The sequence below is a fragment of the Trachypithecus francoisi genome, unplaced genomic scaffold, assembly GCF_009764315.1.
Source record: "Trachypithecus francoisi isolate TF-2019V2 unplaced genomic scaffold, Tfra_2.0 Lachesis_group5, whole genome shotgun sequence".
Lineage (NCBI taxonomy): Eukaryota > Metazoa > Chordata > Mammalia > Primates > Cercopithecidae > Trachypithecus > Trachypithecus francoisi.
Window position 1 is genome coordinate 145,649,419 of NW_022681470.1, and position 24,090 is coordinate 145,673,508.

The 24,090-nt window shown below is 55.6% G+C and overlaps 1 protein-coding gene across 1 annotated transcript in view; it reads left to right on the forward strand.

The window, feature by feature from the left end:
* The first annotated feature begins 496 nt into the window (after positions 1-496).
* MAP2K2 (mitogen-activated protein kinase kinase 2) overlaps positions 497-24,090 on the forward strand; it is a 38,751-nt gene continuing 15,157 nt past the window's right edge. The window contains exons 1-3 of the mRNA XM_033200052.1: positions 497-899; positions 8,258-8,468; positions 17,090-17,236. Coding sequence (XP_033055943.1) covers positions 808-899; positions 8,258-8,468; positions 17,090-17,236 — 450 coding nt within the window. The 5' untranslated portion in view covers positions 497-807. The remainder of the gene's footprint in view (positions 900-8,257; positions 8,469-17,089; positions 17,237-24,090) is intronic.

The window sequence follows — 24,090 nt, forward strand, 5'->3', positions numbered from 1 at the left end:
TTTATAATAAAAATGTTTTAACATGCGCATAACAATACATGCAATTTTATTTGTCAATTAAAATAAATTTTAAAAAATGTTTTAGAGTGGCCTTGCTCTGATGAAAGAGGGGGAGTAACTGACACTTTAAGGCTGTGGGAGCCGGGGGCGTGTGTCCACCTTTGCCAAAAAGATTAAATGGACTCTGGGTGGGTCTCGTCCACTGTTCTGGGGTTTTTCGGGTTGTCTCAGCCCCAGCCTGGGGCACCAGAGGCTTTCAGGAGTCTGGCTCCCTGCCTACCTGTGCATGACCGTCAATCCCGCCCTCATCCATCCGTCTCCTCTCCTGCGCCCGCGCCTCGTGCCCCAGGCGCATGCGCACACGCGCCGTGTGAAGGCAAGCGAGTGCGCACGCTCCGGGAAACGCCTCGCCTCGGTGTCCGCCCCTTTCCCCTCCGAAAGACGGCCTGGGCTTCTGCGCAGGCGCGCCGGCTAGGATTAGGGTCCATCGCGGCTCCCGATCCTGTTATCGCGAGAGGCCGGTCCGCGATCTTGTGGCTGCCCTCCCCTCCCCCGGCCTCTTGGACTCCGGCTGCGGCGTCAGCCTCTCGCGGGCCTCGGCAGAGGTGGCGGCTCCGTCGCCTCAGCCCCAGCGCCCTTCGGCTACCCTCGGCCCAGGCCCGCAGCGCCGCCCGCCCTCGGCCTCCCAGACGCCGGCCTAGGCCGTGGCCGCAGCCCCGGGCTCGCGTAGGCGCCGATCGCTCCCGGCCCGCCCCCTATGGGCCCGGGCTAGAGGCGCCGCTGCCGCCGCCGGCCCGTGGAGCCCCGATGCTGGCCCGGAGGAAGCCGGTGCTGCCGGCGCTCACCATCAACCCTACCATCGCCGAGGGCCCGTCCCCTACCAGCGAGGGCGCCTCCGAGTGAGTGGGCAGGGGTCGGCCGGAGGCTCGGGGTGCACGGTGCAGGGAGCCCTCGGGGAAGCACGGGGCGAGGGGTGCAGGGGGCAGGAGGGTCACGGGGGAGGATGGGGTGAGGGGTGCACGGGGCAAGGGGTTCTCGAGGGCAGGACAGGGCGAGGGATGCAGGGGGCCTTCGGAGGAGGATGGGGCGAGAGGTTCAGGGGACCTTCGGGGGAGGACGGGGCAGGGGGCCCTTGGAGGACGGGGTGAAGGGTGCACAGGGTAGGGGGTCTGGGCCGGTGATGGGACGAGGGTCTTTGAGCAGTGAGATTGGGCGAGGGGAGGTCCTTGTGGTGGAAAAGATAGGGTGTGGGATTCCTGAAAAGTGAAATTGGGATAAGGGGAGTCTTTGAGTAGTGAAGTTGGGGTGAAGGGTGTCTCTAAGAGGAGAGGATGGGGGCAAGGGTCCCTGAGCAGTGAGATTGAGTGAGGGGAGGTCCCTGCAGTGCAGAAGATGGGGTGTGGGGCTTTTGAAAAGTGAAGCTGGGGTGAGGGGAGTCCCTCAGTAGGAAAATCGGAGTGAGGGGTGTCCATAAGGAGAGAACAGGATGAGCACTGAGATCGGGGTGAGGGGTCTCTCTCAGAGGAGAGAACAGAGTGTGGGGTCCCTGAGTAGTGAAATGAGGGTGAAGGGTTCCTAAGAGGAAAGGACAGAGTGAGGGTTGCCTTAGTCATGAGATGAGGGTCAGGGGAGCCCCTGAGTAGGGAAACCGGGGTGCAGGGCGTTCCCAAGAGAAGAGGATGGGGTGAGGGGAAGTTAGGCAGCCCCTGAGGAAGGAATTTGGGCAAGGGGGCCCCAGAGGGGAGAGGATGGGGTGAGGGGTCCCTGAGTGATGAGACTGAGATGGGGTAGGGTCCCTCAGTAATGAGATTGGGCCAAGGAGGTCCCTATGGGGAAACACAGGGCGTGGAGTCTCTGAGTAGCAGAATGCTGGTGGATCTCTGAGTAGTGAAATGGGGTGAGTGGTCCCTGAATAGTGAAATCAGGGAGATGGGGGGGGTCCCTGAGTAATGAGATTGGAATGAGGGGAAATCCCTTTGGGGAAAAGATGGGGTTTGGAGTCCTTAAGTCATGAGATTAGGCCAAGGAGATGTCCTTGTAGAGAGAGGATGGGGTGCAGGGCCCCTGAATTGTGAGATGGGGTCGAGGGGGTTCCTGAGAGGCGAGGATGTGTCGGTGGGTACCTGTAGGGGGAAGGATAAGCGAGGGGTGTCCTGCGCAGTGAAATGATAGTGAAGCGAGTCCCTCGGGGGAGAGATGGGGTGAGGGGTTCCCTATGAGGGAAAGGCGGGGTGGGAGGGTCCCTGGGCCATGAGTTGACAGTGCAGCACCTGGGTGAGGAGGACAGGCTGAGAGGTCCTGGGGTGCGGGGAGCAGTCCTTCTGGGGAATGAGTCCCTGAGTAATGAGGTTAGGGTGGGATGAGGAGGGCACCTAGGGGGCTAAGGTGGGGCGGGGGCGTCCCTTAGGTGAGAGAATGGGCGGAGGAGGTCCATAGACAACCAGGAAAAAGAGAAGAGAGGGGAGGATGGGGGGCTCCCAAAGGGGTCAGGATGAGGTAGGAGACCCTAGAGGGGTCAGGATAGAGGGCCTCTAGGGGGGATCAGAGTGGGAGTTCTCGGGTATCTGAGGACAAGGCAGGTCCTAGGGGAGTCAGGATGTGGGGGGCTCTAGCGGGGTCAGGATGGGGGTTCTAGGGGTTCCGGATGGAGGGGTTTCTGCGGGGGTCATCTAGCGGGGTCAGGATGGGGGTTCTAGGGGGCTCATGTTGTGGGGCTTTGGGGAGGTCAGGTTAGGGGTCCTGGGGGGGTCATGTTGGGGGGTTCTGGGGGGTTCAGAGCAGGGGGTCCTGGGGGATTATGTTGGGGCAACTCTGGGGGGACATGGCAGGGGTCCTAGGGGAGTCATGTTGGGGGAGTCTGGGGGTGGTCAGGGCAGGGGTCCTGGGGGGTCACGTTGGATTCTGGGGGTTCAGAGCAGGGGGTCCTGGGGGATCATGTTGGGGTGGTTCTGGGGGGTTCAGAGCAGGGGGTCCTAGGGGAGTCATGTTGAGGTGGTTCTGAGGGGGTCAGAGCAGGGGGTCCTGGGGGGTCACATTGGGGGATTCTGGGGGGGTCAGCAGGGGCCCTAGGGAAGTCATGTTGGGGGATTCTAGGGGGTCAGGGCAGGGGGTCCTAAGGGTCTCTTGTTGGGTTCTGGGGGGATCAGGACAGGGGGTCCCAGGGGGTTCAGGTTGGGCATCTCTGAGAGGGCATCTCCTGCTTGTGGCGGTACCTGGTGTGTGGAGTCCCTGAAGCTGGAAGTGTGGTGAGGAGACAGGGAAGCTGGAGTGTGAAGAATGAGGAGGCGCGGGGATCAGGGGACCCTGCTGGCCCCTGAAAGCGGAGGTGCAGATTCTGAAGCAGGTGGACTGGAAAACCCTCCTGAGGGGCTGACCCAGTGCAGAAGCTTTGAGGAGGTGGAGGGAGACCAGAGGCCTGGGCGAAGGGGTCTGAGAAAGGGGCATGCTGGGGTTGGGGTCGCGTGCTGGCAGAATCACACTGCTCCAGGGCGAGGGAGGGGACTGGGTGTTGGGGGCACACACTGGTGGGGTCATGCCAGGGTGATCTCTGCCCTTCCGTTCTGCAGGGCAGAGTGGGGCAGGGCAGGACGATCCCCGGGGCCCTTGGCTAGGGTCCGGGTGCCGTACCTGTGGTGTGACCCCTTGAGAACCAGGTGTCAGGGACTGTGGCATGTCTGGTGGCCTCTCCCGCTCGGGGGCCGGCCTTCTGTGACCCGGATGAAGAAGACTCTTGATGCCAATGGGTGCAAGTCAACACAGGCACAGCCAGACACGGGGACCTGTTCCTCATTCTCCGCATGGAACTCGCCCTTCACATTCTCTTCTGTGTGGGGTGTGATTTCCATCCCTTGAAGGATTACCCCCAGGAGAGGAAGCCGGCTGTAGGGATGCCAAGGTTTTGTTTTGTTTAATAACCACAGTTGTGTTGCCAGCAAATTTAAGATGGATTAGTCAGCTGACTCCAGGATGCATTTTCAATGTTTTGAGCAGCACTTGAGATCTTCCAAGTGTGCCATCAGAAGCGTTCATTCATGGCCAGGTGCGGTGGCTCACGCCTGTAATCCCAGCTCTTTGGGAGGCCAAGGTGGGTAGATTACTTGAGGCCCAGTGTTCAAGACCAACCTGGCCAACATGGCGAAACCCAGTATCTATTAAAAATGCCAAAAAAAATTAGCTGGATGTGGTGGCGCACACCTGTAATCCCAGCTACTTGGGAGGCTGAGGCAGGAGAATCGCTTGGACCCAGGAGGCAGAGGTTGCAGCTGAGATCGCGCCACTGCACTCCAGCCTGGGCGACAGAGCAAGACTCTATCTCAAAAAAAAGCAATATTCATTTATTCATTTATGTTATACATTCATTCATTCATTCATGTCCCCCCGCCACCTTCTGTCCCACTCCCAGGGTCTCGCCATTCCTGCTGCTTCTGGGTCTTTGTTCAGCAGCTGCTTAGTGAGCACCTGCTAGGGCTCTGTTTCTCCTCATAGGGGACACTGAGATGAGCAGGAGTTGTCCTGACCTCGGGCAGGGGTTCTGACCTGGGGCAGGTTCCCCCACCCCTGTGAGTCTGTTCCCTCCTGCCTGGGCCTCCGGGGACGAAGGTGTGAATGGAATGAGATGGTGTTTGTCCAGCCCAGGAAGCAGTGCTCAGGCCCCTGCCTTCTGGCGAGCTCTTTGCAGCACCAGCTCCAGTGCCATCACCTCATTTCTGGCCTGTGTGCCCCGTGGCTTACGCCACTTCCAGCTATAGGCAAACAGTGGTCAAACTTTGGGATTGGAAGGTTCCAGATGGAAGGAGCAGTCCACGCCTTCCTTCCCTGCTTCAGTCCCCTCTATGGCTGTCCACCATGACTTTAGCTGCTTCCGAAATTGGGACCTTTCGAGTTGGCCTGCTCTTCCAGGGAGACGTTTAAAGCTGCACTGCCTGGTTGAGTAGCCCCTGGCTACAGGCAACACATAAAACAGGAATTGCCCAGACCCACAAGAGCATAGGCGATAATGCAATAATGCCGTTGTAGATATCAAAGGCTTAAGATGGAAACAATGTGAAACACTCATTCATTTTTCATACTGGTTGTATGTTGGAAATAACATTTTTGATAGGTTAAATCAAATGTGTTATTAAAATTAATTTCATGGTGGCTCAAGCCTGTAATCCCAGCACTTTGGGAGGCCGAGACGGGCGGATCACGAGGTCAGGAGATCGAGACCATCCTGGCTAACACGGTGAAACCCCGTCTCTACTAAAAAATACAAAAACCTAGCCGGGCGAGGTGACGGGCGCCTGTAATCCCAGCTACTCGGGAGGCTGAGGCAGGAGAATGGCGTGAACCCGGGAGGCAGAGCTTGCAGTGAGCTGAGATCCGGCTACTGCACTCCAGCCTGGGCGACAGAGTGAGACTCCGTCTCAAAAAAATAAAAATAAAAATAATTTAAAAATTAATTTCAGCCAGGTGTAGTGGCTTTCGCCTGTAATCCCAGCACTTTGGGAGGCTGAGGCGGGCAGATCACTTGAGCCCAGGAATTCAAGACCAGCGTGACCAACATGGTGAAACCCCATCTCTACTAAAAATACAAAAATTAGCTGGGCGTGGTGGCGGGCACTTGTAATTCCAGCTACTTGGGAGGCTGAGGCAGGAGAGTGGCGTGAACCTGGGAGGTTGCAGTGAGCCAAGATCGCACCTCTGCACTCTAGCCTGGGTGACAGAGTGAGACTCTGTCTCAAAAAAAATAAATAAATAAAAATTAATTAAAAATAGCCAGACATGATGGCTCACACCTGTGATCCTAGCTATTAGAAAGGCTGAGGTGGGAGGATCACTTGAGGACAGGAGTTGGAGGCTGCAGTGAGCTATAATCTTGCCACTGCACCCCAGCCTGGGAGACAGAGCAAGACCATGTCTCTAAATAAATGAAATCAGTTCACCTCTTCTTTTTTTTTTTTTTTTTTTTTTTTTGAGACGGAGTCTCACTCTGCCGCCCAGGCTGGAGTGCAGTGGCCGGATCTCAGCTCACTGCAAGCCCCGCCTCCTGGGTTTACGCCATTCTCCTGCCTCAGCCTCCCAAGTAGCTGGGACTACAGGAGCCCGCCACGTCGCCCGGCTAGTTTTTTGTATTTTTTAGTAGAGACGGGGTTTCACCATGTTAGCCAGGATGGTCTTGATCTCCTGAGCTCGTGATCTGCCCGTCTCGGCCTCCCAAAATGCTGGGATTACAGGCTTGAGCCACCGCGCCCGACCCACCTGTTCTTTTTAAACATGGGTACTAGAAGATTTTAATTTGTACACACGGCTTACATTCCATTTCTTTTGCACAGCACTTGGTTCTTTTTTTTTTTTTTTTTTTTTTTGAGGCGGTGTCTCGCTCTGTCGCCCGGACTGGAGTGCAGTGGCCGGATCTCAGCTCACTGCAAGCTCCGCCTCCCGGGTTCACGCCATTCTCCTGCCTCAGCCTCCCGAGCAGCTGGGACTACAGGCGCCCGCCACCTCGCCCAGCTAGTTTTTTGTATTTTTAGTAGAGACAGGGTTTCACCGTGTTAGCCAGGATGGTCTCGATCTCCTGACCTCGTGATCCGCCCGTCTCGGCCTCCCAAAGTGCTGGGATTACAGGCTTGAGCCACCGCGCCCGGCCAGCACTTGGTTCTTGTGTGCATTGAGCTCAATTGTCTGTTACAGAGAAGTTGTCTGTTACTCCAGGATCTGGTTCCGAGTCAAGGCATTTGTGAAAATAGCTTACCGTCGAAATTTCCTTTGAAAATTCTTGGAATCACCCAACAAAGTGCAATGTACATGGTTGTTTAAATTTTTAAAAATTTTTTTAGGCCGGGCGCGGTGGCTCAAGCCTGTAATCCCAGCACTTTGGGAGGCCGAGACGGGCGGATCACAAGGTCAGGAGATCGAGACCATCCTGGCTAACATGGTGAAACCCCGTCTCTACTAAAAATACAAAAAAACTAGCTGGGCGAGGTGGCGGGCGCCTATAGTCCCAGCTACTCGGGAGGCTGAGGCAGGAGAATGGCGTAAACCCGGGAGGCGGAGCTTGCAGTGAGCTGAGATCCGGCCACTGCACTCCAGCCTGGACGACAGAGCAAGACTCCGTCTCAAAAAAAAAAAAAAAAAAAAATTTTTTTATTGTGCAGAAACAAGATCTTGCTCTGTCGCCCAGGTTGGAGTGCATTGTCATGATCATGGCTCACTGTAGCCTCAACCTCCTGGGCTCATGTGATCCTCCCACCTCAGCCTCCTGAGTAACTGGAACCACAGGCATGAGCCACCATGCTCGACTGTAGGTCTCACTTTGTTGCCCAGGCTGGTCATGCTTGGTTTTTGGATTTTTGGTTTGTTTTGTTTTGAGACAGAGTCTCCCTCTGCTACCCAGGCTGGAGTGCAGTGGCAAGATCTCAGTTCACTGCAACTTCCGCCTCCCAGGTTCAAGCAGTTCTCGTGCCTCAGCCTCCCAAGTGGCTGGGATTGCAAACGTGCACCACCGTGCCTGCCTGGTGCAGGTTTTGTACTGAGCTTTCTGCCTTCTGCTCTTGGTTCTCGTACTGTGCTCAGAACACTTGTTCCTCTATCTCCCGCAAAGACAGGCATCCTGGCCCGGGCTCCGTTCACCTGATCCCTCCCTTGTCTCCTCCCGACATGGCCCGGAGCTTGTGCCTTAGGAAGGAGGGCCTCCCAACCGGGCGCGGTGGCTCACGCCTGTCATCCCAGCACTTTGAGAGGCTGAGGCGGGGGGATCACTTAATGTCAGCAGTTGGAGACCAGCCTGACCAACATGGTGAAACCCCATCTCTACTGAAAATATAAAATCAGCCAGGCATGGTGGCGGGCGCCTGTAATCTCAGCTACTTGGGAGGCTGAGGCAGGAGAATCGCTTGAACCCGGGAGACGGAGGTTGCAGGGAGCCGAGATTGCACCACTGCACTCCAGTCTGAGCAACAGAGGGAGACTCCGTCTCAAAAAAAAGAAAAAGAAAAAGCAGATGGAGGCCTTTGAGCTGCGGCTTATCCTTGAGATCCTGAGGTCTGCTAGAGTTGCTGAGATGGGATCGAGGCAGCATCCTCAGTTCCTGGGGAGCCGCCCTGGATTCTGGTCATTGGTGTGTCTGCTGGGTGTACACAGCATTCTACACCACAAACCCCTGAAGTGCAGGAATCCGGTCTGTGTCCCTCTGGGGGCCGGCACGCCACGGCCACGCGGTAAACGGCCAGGTGGAATCTCCCTAGGTAGCTAACCCCTGCCCTGGGGGTCTCTGCAGGGCAAACCTGGTGGACCTGCAGAAGAAGCTGGAGGAGCTGGAACTGGACGAGCAGCAGAAGAAGCGTCTGGAAGCCTTTCTCACCCAGAAAGCCAAGGTCGGCGAACTCAAAGACGATGACTTCGAAAGGATCTCAGAGCTGGGTGCGGGCAACGGCGGGGTGGTCACCAAAGTCCAACACAGACCCTCGGGCCTCATCATGGCCAGGAAGGTGAGCGCTGCGGGGTCAGAGGTCGGGGAGTGGTGGGGAAGGTCCCCCTGGAAACAGGAGGGAGGTTGGGAAGGCAGCCGGATCTCTGCATTCTGATTAGCTCCAGGCTCCGTTCCTCATCCCCACCAGGGACTGTAGGTCCTGAGAAAGGGCCCAGCTTCTGGGCAGATGGGAGGGGTGCCAGCCACACACAGCTGTGCCCTCCGGTGACTACCTTCTGCCCTGGAGGGCACTTGAAATCCACATTCCCAGAAAGCTAGCAAGTGTGGATTTCAGGAATATGAGTGTGTTACGGTTCTCCAGAGAAATAAGTGATGAAGCGTGTGTGCATTTGCACCTGTGTGTACAGCCGTGCACCTCATGGTGATGGCTCAGCCAATGACAGACCGCCTATGCAGCGGTGGTGACGTAAGATGATCGGGCCATGTCTTTACTGTGCCTTCTGTATGTTTATTTTTACTTATTTATTTATTTATTTTTGAGACAGAGTCTCACTCTGTCATCCAGGCTGGAGTGCAGTGGCACGATCTTGGCTCACTGCAGTCTCCACCTCCTGGGTTCAAGGATTCTCTTGCCTCAGCCTCCCAAGTAGCTGGGATGACAGGTGGACACCACCATGCCCAGCTAACTTTTTTGTATTTTTAGTAGAGGCGGAGTTTCGCCGTGTTGGCCAGGCTGGTGTGGAACTCCTGACCCCAGGTGATCCGCCCACCTCAGTTCTCTATATTTAGATAAACAGATGCTTATCAGCACTGCACTGCACTGTACAGAGTACAGGAGCCTGGGTGTAGAATGGGCTTTCCAGTGTTCACATAGTGATGACCTCGCCCAGTGAGGGATTTCTCAGTGTAACCCCGTCCTTAACGATACTTGACTGTATGTGTAGAGAGATTTATTCTAAGGAACTGGCTCACACAGTTCCTGGCTGGCGGGTCTGAAATCTGCAGGACAGACCAGAGCCCCACGGAACAGCTGATGCCGCGGCTGAGATCCAGGCCCTCCTCCTCTGGGGCCTCAGGCATTTTTTTTTTCTTCTTCTTCTCTTTTTTTCCCAAGACAGGGTCTCCCTCTGTCGCCCAGGCTAGAGTGCAGTGGTGCGATCATAGCTGACTGCAGCCTCCACCTCCTAGGCTCAAGCGATCCTCCCACCTCAGCATCCTGAAGGTAGCTGGGGCCACAGGTGCACACCCGGCTAATTGTTTGTTTGTTTTGTAGAGACAGAGTCTCACTATATTGCCCAAGCTGGTCTTAGACTCCCGGGCTCAAGTGATCCTCCTGCCTCAGCCTCCCAAGTAGCCAGGACTAAAGGGAACACCAGGCCTGGCTAATTTTTTTATTTTTTGTAGAGATGGGGTCTTGGTTTGTTGCCTAGGCTGGTCTCGAACTCCTGAGCTGAGGCGATCCACGCGCCTCGGCCTCCCAAAGTGCTGGGATTACAGGCATGAGCCATCACACTTGACCTATATTCTTTCTTTCTTTTTTTTTTTTCTTGGCTTACTGCAACCTCCACCTCCTGGGTTCAAGGGATTCTTCTGCCTCAGCCTCCCGAGTAGCTGGGATCACAGGTGTGCACCACCACACCCAGTTAATTTTTGTTTTTTTAGTAGAGATGGGGTTCACTGTGTTGGCCAGGCTGGTCTCGAACTCCTGACCTCAAGTGATCCTCTTGCCTCGGCCTCCCAAAGTGCTGGGATTACAGGCATGAGCCACCGCGCCTGGACAGGCTTTTCCCTGAAGGCCTTCAGCTGATTGGCTGAGACTCACCCACTCTGGGGAGGAGTAATCTGCTTTGCTCAGAGTCTACCGATTTAAAGGTTAATCACATCTTAAAAACATACCTTCCCAGCAACCTCTAGACTGGCGTTTGACAACGGGCCACCGTGGTCTCACTCAGGAGATGCATAAAGCTGACTGTCACCCCACTCTTTGATAATCTGCAAGCCCTGGCGCTGACGGCCCCCGAGCTGAGTCATCCCGGGCTCCTAGGCCATGATGCAGCCTCTGCTCTGTGATTGAGAAGAGTGCCCAGGGGATACAGGGAAGTTGTGACCACTTGGAGACAGTGGCTCTTAAACACATAACCTGAGGACTTAGTGTTGACGGGGTGTTCAGCTCCTCACCTGTGTTCTTGCAGACATAGAATGCTGCCTCTTCCTGGAAGCCCACCATCCTGTAGTTCCCCAAACTGGGGGAACCTGACCGCACCTGGTCCTGTGGTCTGCGCAGGTGGCAGCATTGCTCAAGGGCCCTGCCTTCTTCGGGAGCAGCGGCTCAGCTCCTGTGGGGATTTAGCTCTGCAGCTCTGTCTTCTGGCCTCTCTAGAGTGCTGCCCTCCCTCCCTCCTGAAGTCTGCAGCCGCGGACTTGCTATTTCTGTCCCTGTACTGCAGGCAGCCTCTTCCAAACCAGAGCAGCCTTGGAAAGCTCAGGTCCGCCTCCGCCCGAAGCACCAGGAGGGGAGAAGCAAGCTTGTGGTCGACAGAGCCCCAGCAGGGCCTTGAGCCCGAGTGCCAGTCCCCATGTGTGCCAGGGACCCTTGGGCTTCTCAGGGAGCCTCCAGTGGTCCCTGATGGGCTGGGCAGTGGACATGAACCCAGTGCTTGCTGCGGCAGCAGCTCCTGCTTCCGCGGACAGGCGCAGGTGAAGACGGGCTCACCTGCAGCTTTACTGCAGCCGGGAAAGGGAGGTCGGGGCCTTTAAACCTGAGGGCAGGCGTGGCTGGGCAGGCTCTGTGGTCTGGTGCGTGGGGACGTCCCGGCGTCGGCTCCGGGGTTTGGTACTGTCCTTCCGTCATGAAGATAGATATCATTCACCTTGGGGAAGGCGGGGAAAGGGCACACAGGACTGTCGGTACTATTTTTGCAACTTCCTGTGCTTCTATAATTCTTTCAAAATTAGGTTTTCTTTTAAGCGCCTGAAGACTCGGGGGTGGGAGAGGATGCATTGAGCGCACAGGCTCAGCGGCTCTGGCTGCTATGCAGGTGGGGCTGCGAGGGCTCCTTTCATTTCATCTTATTTATTTACTTATTTTTATTTTTATTTTTATTTATTTTTATTTTTTTTTTTTGAGACGGAGTCTGGCTCTGTCGCCCGCGGGGAGTGCAGTGGCCGGATCTCAGCTCACTGCAAGCTCCGCTTCCGGGTTTACGCCATTCTCCTGCCTCAGCCTCCGGAGTAGCTGGGACTACAGGCGCCCGCCACTCGCCCCGCTAGTTTTTTGTATTTTTTAGTAGAGATGGGTTTCACCGTGTTAGTCAGGATGGTCTCGATCTCCTGACCTCGTTATCCGCCCGTCTCGGCCTCCCAAAGTGCTGGGATTACAGGCTTGAGCCACCGCGCCCGGCCATTTATTTATTTTTTTGAGACAGAGTCTCGCTCTGTCACCCAGACTGGAGTACAGTGGCGTGATCTCGGCTCACTGCAACCTCCACCTCACGGGTTCAAGCGATTCTCCTCCCTCAGCCTCCTGAGTAGCTAGGATTACAGGCGCCCGCCACCATGCCCGGCTACTTTTTGTATTTTTAGTAGAGACGTAGTTTCACCATGTTGGCCAGGCTGGTCTCGAACTCCCGACCTCAAGGATTCCACCTGTCTTGGCCTCCCAGATTGTTGGGATTACAGGCGTGAGCCACTGCGCCTGACCCAGTCTCGGTATTTAAGGTCATGCTGGCTTGTGAATGTCTTCTTGGCTTGACTATGGCCTCTGACCCCTCTCCCATTGGAGCAGCACCCTTGCATTACCTGGGCCAGGGAGACAGGTAAAGAACTTGCTGCTTATTACGCACGTGGGGCTTCTTTGAATTGCCCATGCTCATAGCAGAGATGGGTTTGTTTGTTCTTGCTTCTGAGTTCCTCCACTCCGCCGTAGCTTACTTCCAGGGTGGCGGTCACACGGCCTGCCCAAGGCCACCTCACAGTACCAGCTGCTGTCTCACAAGTGGTGACCTGAGCAAAGCCACTGCCAACACCTTTGACGCATGTTCTCCTTAAAATTGAGCATCAGCCCCGTTTTACTGTTGAAAAAACCGAGGCTGAGTGGGGTCAGTGACTGAATTGGATTTGAACCCTCTTGGACTTGGGAGCAGCTGCCAGGGCATAGCCTCCGGAATCCATTGCACGTCCCCTAACTGGCCACCACTCCCATCCTGTGTGTTCATCTTTCACATCTCTTGTAGAGAGGAAGGCTTGCTATGTTGCCCAGTGTTGAACTCCTGGCCTGAAGCGATCCTCCTGCCTCAGCCTCCCAAAGCACTGGAATTACAGATGTGAACCACTGCATCTGGCTCTGTTCCGATTTTTACAACAGCGAATTCGGAACGTTTGGAGGCACAGCGTGGGCCACACGTGACTGTTGGCTGCATCCAGCCCTGGAGCTGTCAGTTTCCCATCCGTGATTTACGATACTGCTGAGGTCATTCCAGACCCAGGCCTGCGGCGCGGCAGCCTGGTCCTCCTCCTGCTCCGGCTCTCGCGGACACTCAGTGAAGCTCTTTCCTCTCCTTTCCTACTCCAAATCCCCAACCCCATCCCTGGCCCAAATTCCTCATTCTTCTGTAGAAACCGTCTCCACCTCCGAGCCAGGTTTGGCATTCAGTTTTAACACCCTGACACCATCCGCATTTAATCAGCTATTAGAGCGGGCACGGCCTGGGCTGTGGTGTCCTGGAAAGAATACGGGCTGCAGTGTGCCCCGCGGCAGCCCCCATCCTGACTTAGCAGCTAATGCCACTGGGAACATGGCTCCGAGGCTCCGAACCCGGCTGGCTCAGTCAGCAGGAGTGGGGCAGCCCACCTGTCCCCCGGCGTTGTCAGGGTGAACTTCAGAGGGTGCAGGTGCTCAGGAACGCCCCCTCCCTGCCTGTCTGTCTTCCTTTCCCCTCACACACCCTCAGTGGTGGCCGCCTGTTCATCTGGAATGCTTGCTCGACAGGCCCCAGGTATTACAGAACCATTAAAACTGAGATCACGCTGCAGCCGCCCTGTGCAGACCGGCCTCCCGCACATCTGCTATTTACTACAGCCTTCCAGAAGGCCTGTCGCTTCCAACGGCCTCATTTCACATTAGGGGCTCCTGGGATCCCTCCCAGTGCCTGTCCGCCATTTCCTCTCCTCAATCACGGCTTGTGACGGCCAGCCGAACACGCGCTCTTTCCTGCTTCTTGTCACCCGTATATGGCTCCTTTGAAGTTTTTGGTCAGGAGCTGAGCCGTCCAAGACAGCAGCCCCCGGTCAGATGTGGCTACTGGGTTCTTACAGTGCAATCAGTCCGGATGTGCTGAACGTAGAAAACACACACCAAACTTCAAGGGCTTGGTGTGAAAACAAATGTGGCCTTTTCTTTCTTTCTTTCTTTTTTTTTTTTTGAGACGGAGTCTCGCTCTGTCGCCCAGGCTGGAGTGCAGTGGCGCGATCTCGGTTCACTGCAACCTCCGCCTCTTGGGTTCATGCCATTCTCCTGCCTCAGCCTCCCGAGTAGCTGGGACTACAGGCGCCCACCACCACGCCCGGCTAATGTTTTGTACTTTTAGTAGAGACGGAGTGTCACCGTGTTAGCCTGGATGGTCTCGATCTCTTGACCTCGTGATTCCACTGCCTCAGCTTCCCAAAGTGCTGGGATTACAGGTGTGAGCCACCGCACAGGGACTTTTTTTTTTTTTTTTTTGAGACGGAGTCTGGCTCTGTCACCCAGGCTGGAGTGCAGTGGCGCAATCTCGGCTCACTGCAAGCTCCGCCTCCTGAGTTCACGCCATTCTCCTCCCTCAGCCTCCCGAGTAGCTGGCACTACAGGCGCCTGCCACCGTGCCGCTAATTTTTTGTATTTTTAGTTGAGACGGGGTTTCACTGTGATCTCGATCTTCTGACCTCGTGATCTGCCCGCTTCGGCCTCCCAAAATGCTGGGATTACAGGCGTGAGCCACCACGCCTGGCCCAAATGTGGCCTTTTTGAGAAAATCTCCCAACCTCCACGTGAACATCCAAGCTTCGATACCGGGCCCTTGCGGAACAGGAGTGGGCACCAGCACCTCTCAGATACAGCCTGGCTGTAGGGGAGAGCATCCTAGGGTGCTGGGGTGGTCCTGGGGCATGTGGAGTCACCATGAGGGAGTGGAGTAGCCCAGGGACCCCCATCTGGAGCTGGATTCTGCAGGGTGACCTGAGGGGAGAAGCCAGAGCTACAGGGGCAGGCGGTGTCAGGGCTGCGGTCAAGGTGGGACATGCTTTGCCTGAGGAGCGGCTGGGTGGGGGAAGCTCGGCACTGTGCCCCTGGGCCCTGCCACGCTTTTCAAGGTCACAGGCCTGGAGCAGGGGGCACACCCCACACGCCCTGTGCTGTGGCCACGGTCAGCCTCCTGCTGCCCCGAACGCAGCAAGGGCTCCTTCATGCCTCCGTGCCCGCTGACAGGCGGCTCTTTGTCCCTCTGCCTGGAACACCCTCCCCCATCTCCTCCTCACGGTGACTGTCCTTCCTCAAGGCCCGGTCCCAGTGTCACCTCCTTGTTTCTGCTCCCCAGGCACCCAGATTGCTTCTCCTTGGTGGCATTTTTGCCACGTTGAGGTGGTCTCACCCATTCCTGTTCCCATCCTGAGCCCGGGTCTCCTCCAGGAAGGAGCCGTCTCCGTCTCAGTCAGTGCTGTTTCTCACTGCACACCTGGGCCTGGCTTTGCCTCCGTGCAGATGAATGGAAAACCATGTCTTTTCTTTTTTTTTTTTTTTTTTTTGTTTTTGTTTTTTTTGTTTGAGACGGAGTCTCGCTCTGTCGCCCGGCATGGAGTGCAGTGGCCGGATCTCAGTCACTGCAAGCTCCACCTCCAGGGTTTACCGCCATTCTCCTGCCTCAGCCCCGAGTAGCTGGGACTACAGGCGCCCGCCACCTCGCACGGCTATTTTTTTATTTTTTATTGAGACGGGGTTTACAGTGTGAGCCAGGATGGTCTCGATCTCTGACCTCGTGATCCGCCCGTCTCGGCTCCCAAAGTGCTGGGATACAGGCTTGAGCCACCGCGCCCGGCCAACAGTCTTTTCTTGTCTTATTGCAGCGGCTGGAGCAGGATGCTGTGATTCTCAGAGCGCTGGCCCAAAGCCTCAGGCTGCTCCTTGCCGTGTGGGGGGTCCTGGCTCTCCTGGGGCTTGTCCGTGGGGTTAGGGGTTACTCGTGGTGTTTTATCTGATGTCCTTTCTGCACCTTTTTTTGTTTGTTTGTTTGAGATGGAGTCTCACTCTGTCGCCCAGGCTGGAGTGCAGTGGCGCAGCCTCGGCTCACTGCAACCTCCACCTCCTGAGTTCAAGTGATTCTCCTGCCTCAGCCTCCTGAGTAGCTGGGATTACAGGTGCCTGACTAATTTTTTGTATTTTTAGTAGAGATGGGAATTCACCATGTTGGCCAGGCTGGTCGCGAACTCCTAACCTGGTGATTCGCCTGCCTTGACCTCCCAGAGTGATGGGATTACAGGCGTGAGCCACTGCGCCTGGCCAAGTTTTTGTATTTTTAGTAGAGACGGGGTTTCACCATGTTAGGCTGGTCTCAAACTCTTGACCTCAAGCAGTCCACCCGCCTCAGTCCCCCAGAGTGCTGGGATTTCAGGTGTGAGCCACCACACCAGGCTCCTTTCTGATCTCTTGAGCGGATCTTTGGCTTCTTGCCTTTTTAAAGTGGCACCAGGGTCAATTTGATGACGATTTCCCCTGCCGTCTTGAACTTGAGTGGAAGGAGAGGGAGAATCCTCAGGGGCGTCCGCGGCTCTGTGTGCCTAACATCTCCACGGGGTGTCTCCAGCTTGAGGGTGGGAAGGGGCTCGAGATAGACCCACCCCAAGCAGGGAGAGGGCTGGAGGGGAGTCATTGCCCTGCCTCCCTCCTGGGACAGGCGAGCACTTTGTCCAAGTCTGATTTGACGGGGAGAACGCTTTCACACAGCTCCCGCTGCAACTGAGTGGGGATGAAGTATTCGCTTCCTTGGTCTTTTTTGAAAACAGGTTTGTTGAGGTGTAATTCACACACCTTACAGTGTCCCCTTTGAAAATGTGTGACTCAGTGGATTGTAGTGTATTCGTGACATTGTCCTCATCATCACAGTCAATTTTACAGAATTCCGTCACCCCAGAAAGAACCATGTCCTCATCAGCAGTCACCCCCATCCCCTCCTCCAGCCCCTGGCACCCATGCATCCCCTTCCTGTCCCTGGATCAGCCTGTCCTGGACAGTTCATAGAAACGGGATCACATACGGTGTGGCCTTTTGTGTCTGGCATCTCACACTAAGTGTGACACCCTCAGGGTCCCTCCACGCCATGACCGGGGTCAAGGCCTGGTTCCTTTTTACAGCTGAGTCCTGTTTCGGTGGGGAATGGGCTGCGCTGGGTTGGCCTGCTCTGCCCTGGGTGGGCGCCTGGGCTCGTTCCACCCTCGCCTGCTGTGAATCGTGGCGCTACGAGCACTTGTGGACACGTTTCTGTGCGGACGCACGTGTCCACTTCACCCAGGCGGACACCTGGGGGTGGAATTGCGGAGCGGGGGCTGAGTTGGTCTTGACCACGGTTGTGAACGCCTGCAGAGCAGAGGCCCCAAATGCCCTCATCCCATTTTCGGGCGCCTCCAAGCCGGTCTCCCCCCTCTCCCTGGCAGCTGATCCACCTTGAGATCAAGCCGGCCATCCGGAACCAGATCATCCGCGAGCTGCAGGTCCTGCATGAGTGCAACTCGCCCTACATCGTGGGCTTCTACGGGGCCTTCTACAGCGACGGGGAGATCAGCATCTGCATGGAGCACATGGTGAGTGCGTCCGGGACAGAGGCAGGGGCAGGGCCTTCCTGGAATGGAGCATGCTGGGGAGAAGGAAGGCTCCCCCTCACGGCCCCTTTCCTCAGAGGCAGCAGTGCGCCGGCTTCCAGGAGATGCCATACAGGTGTGTATATAGATGCTCTGGTTTTGTTTTGTTTTCTTTTTGTGTTTTTTGAGAGGCAGTCTGACTCTGTCGCCCAGGCTGGAGTCTAGTAGTGCCGCAATCTCGGCCCACTGCAACCTCCACCTCCCAGGTTCAAGCCATTCTCCTGACTCAGCCTCCTGAGTAGCTGGGATGACAGGCGCCCGCCACCACGCCCGGCTAATTTTTGTATTTTTAGTAGAGACGGAGTTTCACCATGTTGGCCAGGCTGGTCTCACACTCCTGACCTCAAGTGATCCGCCTGCCTCGACCTCCCAAAGTGCTGGGATGACAGGCATGAGCCGCCGCGCCCGGCCAGTGATTTTGTTTTTTAAGCACTCATGGCTTCCTCCCAGCTGTGCTTTTCCTCTCGCTGTATCCCGGGTGTCGTTACGACAGCAGAGACGGAAAACACTCCCGTTTTGGGGGTCACGTAGGTTGTTTCCAGTCTCTGCCCCATCTCAAATAACAAGGCACTGACTCGCAGGCAAACCTGTGAGGTTAAGCTGTGTGGGTTCCAGGGCAGATACGATTAAAAATTGATCACTATCAGGCCGGGCACGGTGGCTCATGCCTGTCATCAGGATCTTTTAAGTCCAGGAGTTCGAGACCAGCCTGGGCGGTGAGAAACCAACTCTATAATTGAAAATATTAGGTGAGTGTGGTGTCACATGCCTGTTTTAAGATTTTTAACAACATTTAAAAATGGGGATAAAAGTAGCGCCAGCTACATGAGAGGCTGAGGCGGGAAGATCCTTGAGCCCGGGAGGTTGAGGCTACAGGGAGCTTTGGTCACGCCACTACACTCCAGCCTGGGCAGCAGAGCGAGACGCTGTCTCAAAACAAAACTAAGCTGATGACTGTTTTTAAATGGCCTTCTCAGGAAGGTGTGGCAGTCTGAGCTTGTCAAGGCGGGCCTGTGCCTCCCCCAGCTCAGATCTGTGGGATCACAGTCTCTGGGGGGGCACAGGCACCCCCTCCATTGACTCTGACGTGCCCCCTTGTTAAGACTCTCTGGCCTTGAAGCCCAGAAGTGGGTAAGATTGGGTGGAACAAAAGGAGAAGTGGCCAGAGCTCAAAACCCCGGAGGAAATGCTGCCCACCCCGCTACACCAAGCTCATCAGGTATCAGGCTACCCGCCACACGGCATCCTTTGCAAAACCAGAATGCTTGGGTGACACCCTGCAAACATGTGATCCCCTTTGACAGTTTTGTAATGAAGGCAGGAAGTGAATTTGAGCAAGGCCCCCACATAGCCATGTGACTCGGGCAAGGCAGCACCTGCCTTGGAACCCCTTTCCCGCCAGCAGGGGAGACCTGGCGTCTGCCCCGCTGCTCGCAGAGTCACGGTGCCGGCGGCATCAAAGGGCGAGGAAAGGATGAGGAAGCGCTTTGTGGTCTGAGGCGGCCCCTCTGTCATATAGTGCTCCCCATTCCTCCTCGTCTTCCTCGTCTTCCCCCTCCTCGGCCCAGCAGGCACCCTCTCTACTCAGGAGTTCCGTCTGTCCTCCCCTCATGTGGCTGACTGAGCTCTCAAGACCCCTGCTTCCCATGCGGAAAGGGGAGAGCATGGCAACCCTCCTCCAACCTCTGTTCTTGGGGAATTTAAAATGGGGGTTCCCCGAGTGGGTGTTGGCACCCCAGGGGACACCACACAGACCACCAAGCTGCAAGAGGGAGACACAGGCCATGCTGTCTGTGTTTATGGGGTACATTCTTTAAAAGTTCCAAGTTTGTCTAGCCAGGGGTGGTGGCTCACACTTGTAATCCCAGCACTTTAGGAGGCCGAGGTGGGAGGATCACCTGAGGTCAGGAGTTCAAGACCAGCCTGGCCAACATGGTGAAACCCCGTCTCTACTAAAAATACAAAAACTAGCCAGGCACGGTGGCGAGTGCCTGTAATCCCAGCTACTCGGGAGGCTGAGACAGGAGAATAGCTTGAACCTGGGAGGCGGAGGTTGCAGTGAGCCAAGATCGCACCACTGTACTCCAACAGCAGAGTGAGGCTCCATCTCAAAAATAAAAAATGTGGCCCACGCCTATAATCCCAGCACTTTAGGAGGCTGAGGTGGGTGAATCACTTAAGCTCAGGAGTCCAAGAGTAGCCTGGGCAATGTAGTGAAGCCCTGTCTCTACGAAAGTACAGAAATTAGCCAGGTGTGGTGTGCACGCCTGTAATCCCAGCTACTCCGGACAAGAGTCGGTTGAACGCTGGAGGCGGAGCTTGCCGTGAGCTGATCGCGCCACTGCACTCCAGCCTGGGCAACAGAGCAAGACTCTGTCTCAGAAAAAACGTCGGCCAGGCGCGGTGGCTCATGCTTGTCATCCCAGCACTTTGGGAGGCTGAGGTGGGCGGATCACGAGGTCAGGAGATCGAGACCATCCTGGCTAACACGGTAAAACCCCGTGTCTACTAAAAAAAAAAATACAAAAAAAATTAGCCGGGCAAGGTGGCGGGCGCCTGTAGTCCCAGCTACTCGGGAGGCTGAGGCAGGAGAACGGCGTGAACCCGGGAGGCAGAGCTTGCAGTGAGCTGAGATCGCACCACTGCACTCCAGCCTGGGTGACAGCCAGACTCCGTCTCAAAAAAAAAAAAAAAAGAACTAAAAAAAACAGTGTGGAGCATGTTGATTTTAAAGCATTGGGTGAACCCTAACAGAGCAGCATCCTAGAAAGTAAAGCCATCCAAGGGGACCACCCCTGCCACCCTCGCCGGCCCTGTGAATCCTCTCCATGCTGAACGATGCCCTCGGAATTCACCCAAGTGCCCGTAGGTTTCCACGGCAGGGCCTGCCCAGCACCTGATTCATTCCCTTCCAGGCCACCCCAGTGAGGCAGAGGGGCAGCTTAGCACCAGGGCTGAGGGTGGGCGTCCGGATGAGGTCTCGGCCCCACTGCTCACTCTCCCCACGAGTTCAGGACAGGACTCGCTGCTTCTGCTGTGAAGCCGAGGGAGGTGGTAGTCCCTGCTGGGGTGAGGACTATGTGAGCTCTCCCCAGGATGGCACCTGGCGTGCACGGGGTGTTGCATCCATGTCCTGCGGCCATTTCCCTGTATTTCTATGCAATTTCCCCATATTTCTATGTCATCTTTTATTTGGGGGGTAAGGGGGTACAAGGTCTCTCTTTGTCACCCAGGCTGGAGTGCAGTGGCATGATCCTAGCTCACTGCAGCCTGCACCTCTTGGGCTCAAACGGTCCTCCTGCCTCAGCCTTCCAAGTAGCTGGGACTACAGGTGCACCAGCACGCTCAAGTAGTTTTTTAAGTTTTTTGTAGATATGGGATCTCACTATGTTGCCCAGGCTGATCTTGAACTCCTGGGCTCAAACGATTCTCCCGCCTCGGCCTCCCAAAGTGCTGAGATTACAGGGGTGAGCCACCGCACCCAGTCATGTATTTATATAAAATGGCCAGCACTTGTTGGTGACTGGAGCTTAGGAACAGTGGGGCTGGCTGCTTCCCTTGGGCCTGAACCTATTGCTGGATAACTCGGGGCAAGAACCCAGCGGACACTGGGACCTCATGGGATGGGAGAGGAGAGCCAGTGACTTATGGACCTCATAGAGGTACCCCTTGGCCTTTCTCAGGGTCTGGTGAAATCTGCTGAAGAATGCCCATGTTGTTCTGCAGTTATGGAAACTGGACGTGTCCATCAGTAAGGGAGCGATTAAAGAATGGTATTTGGCCGCTTTGCAGTGGCAAAGTGAAATCCACAAGGGGGTACTGAATGGGAGTATCCCCAAATACAACACTACTCATGTAGTGGAGGGGTGGTTGTAGAAAATAAACATCGCATGGGCTGGGCGCCGTGGCTCACGTTTGTAATCTCAGCACTTTGGGAGGCCAAGGCAGGCGGATCACGAGGTCAAGAATTTGAGACCATCCTGGCCAACATGGTGAAACCCCATCTATACTAAAAATACAAAATTAGCTGGGCACGGTGGTGCACGCCTGTAGTCCCAGCTGCTCAGGAGGCTGAGGCAGGAGAGTCACCCGAACCTGGGAGGTGGAGTTTGCAGTGAGCCAAGATCATGCCACTGCACTCCAGCCTGGCGACAGAGCAAGACTCCGTTTCAAAATAAAAGAAAAAGAAAATAAACGTAGCATTGGCCCATTCATTTATTTATTGTCTTTTCAAGTCAGGGTCTTGCTGAGTTACCCAGACTGGAGTACACTGGTGCCATCCTCCCACCTCAGCCTCCCGAGTAGTTGGGACCACAGGCACGAGCCACCATGCACAGCGAATTTATTTGCTTATTTTTGTAGAGATGGGGTCTCTCCCTGTTGCCAGGCTGGTCTTGAACTCCTGTCCACAAGTGACCCTCCTGCCTCGGCCTCCCAGAGTGCTGGGATTATAGACATGAACCCATTTCGATGTTATTTTAAACTCCGGCTGGGCAAGCATGCCTTGAATCCCAGCGCTTTGGGAGAATCACGTGAGCCCAGTAGGTCGAGGCTGCAGTGAGCTATGATTGAGCCGCTGCTCTACAGCCTGGGCAGCGGAGTGAGTCCTGAGTCTGTATTTCTAAACACACAGTCCAATCTGGGGGCCAGGTGCTCACTCCTGTAATCCCAGCATTTTGGGAGGCTGAAGCAAGAGGACCTCTTGAGCCCAGGAGTTTGAGAACAGCCTGGGCAACTTGAGGAACCCCAGTCTCTACAGAAAATTGGCAGGACTTGATGTCACGCCTGTAGTCCCAGCTACTTGGAAGGCTGAGGTGGGAGGATTGCCTAAACCCAGGAGGTCCAGGCTGCAGTGAGCCAAGATCACACCACTATGCTGCCATCTGGGCAACCCCTGTCTCACAGAGAGAAAGAGAAGAGAAAAGATCTGGAACAATCTGAGTCACGCTTGAGGGGAGAATGGTGGAAGTGATGGGGCATCCGGGTTTTTTATCTTCGTTTGAATTTTTTACAAGAAAAATGTGTTCTCCTACTACCTGTGTAACAAAAGTACAGTTACAAGACCATTTGAAACATCAGGCACACACACACACGGTAGAAGTGTATGGTCATGCACAGAGTGAGATTTGGAGCCCGCAGTACACAGCTGCAATACCCTCTGCACCACATCCTGTGTCTGTGACTCAGACACATTGCTTGTCCTGCCAGACGTTGGTCTTTAGAGCTGGAGACCAGCCCTTCTCAACCAGGGGCAGTTCTCCCTCCCAGGAGACACCTGGCGCTGTCTGGGGACGTGTGTGGTTATCACGTCTGCGGCGTGCTCCTGGCGTGGAGTGGGTGGAGGTCAGGGACGCTGCTCAGCACCCTGCAGTGCCCACACCGGCCCCACCCCAGAGAGTGCCCTGGCCCCGATGTCACAGTGAAGAAAGACGGCTGCAGAGAGCTCCTGGGAGGCGTCTCCCGCCAGCTCGTGAGGCTTGCAGCCCAGCACTCCGCCTGCCCTCACCTCCTGGGAAAGGCTTTTTGAATTTCCTCACGCAGCGAACATTGATTGTGACCCTGTAAGAAATGGAGACTGAAGGAGGTGTGCTGGGGAGCAGGGGTTTTAGGGTTTTAGGGTTGCGTTGGCTGCGTTGGCTGCGTTGGCTGCGCTGGCTGCGTTGGCTGTGCTGGCTGCGTTGGTTGCGTTGGCTGCGCTGGCTGCGTTGGTTGTGTTGGTTTATTTTCTGCCACCCTGCCTCTTTGAAGTTGTTGGTCTCTTTCTGGTTTTTGTTTTTTTGAGGTAAGGTCTCCCTCTGTCACCCAGGCTGGAGTGCAGTGGTGCGATCTCGGCTCACTGCAACCTTGGCCTCCCAGGTTCAAGGGATCCTCCCACTTCAGCCTTCCGAGTAGCTGGGACTACAGGCTTGCGCCACCACGCCCAGCTAATTTCTGTATCTTTTGTAGACGTGGGGTCTCATTGTGTGGCTCGGGCTGGTCTCAGACTCCTCAGCGCAAGCATGCCTTTTCCTCGGCCTCCCAAAGTGGTAGGAGTATAGGTGTGAGCCACCACATCTGGCCTTTTTTTTAAATTGAGGAGTCCTGCTCTGTCACCCAGGCTGGAAAAAAGTGGTGTGATCTCGACTAACAGCAACCTCCGCCTCCCGGGTTCAGGCGATCCTCCTGCCTCAGCCTCCAGAGTAGCTGAGATTACAGGCGCCCACCACCACACCCAGCTAAATTTTTGTATTTTTAGCGGAGATGGGGTTTTACCATATTGGCCAGGCTGGTCTCGAACTCCTGACCTCAAGTGACCCGCCTGCCTCAGCCTCCCAAAGTCCTGGCATTACAGGCGTGAGCCACTGCTCCCAGCCCATGTCTGGCTTCTTTTTAAAGAATTAGTTTAAGATAGATTGATAAAAACTGAGAATAGAAAGCAGTTTCCACCTGGCCCTGGCTCACTGGAGCTCCCATCGGGCACCTCCTCTGGGCTGTTTGAACCCTGGCTACACTGCCTTTTTTTTTTTTTTTTTTTTGAGACGGAGTCTCGCTCTGTCGCCCAGGCTGGAGTGCAGTGGCCGGATCTCAGCCACTACAAGCTCCGCCTCCGGGTTCACGCCATTCTCCTGCCTCAGCCTCCCAGTAGCTGGGATACAGGCGCCGCCACCTCGCCCGGCTAGTTTTTTGTATTTTTTGTAGAGACGGTTTCACCGTGTTAGCCAGGTGGTCTCGTCCTGACCTCGTGATCCGCGTCTCGGCCTCCAAAGTGCTGGATTACAGGCTTGAGCCACCGCGCGGCCTACACCTGCCTTCTCACC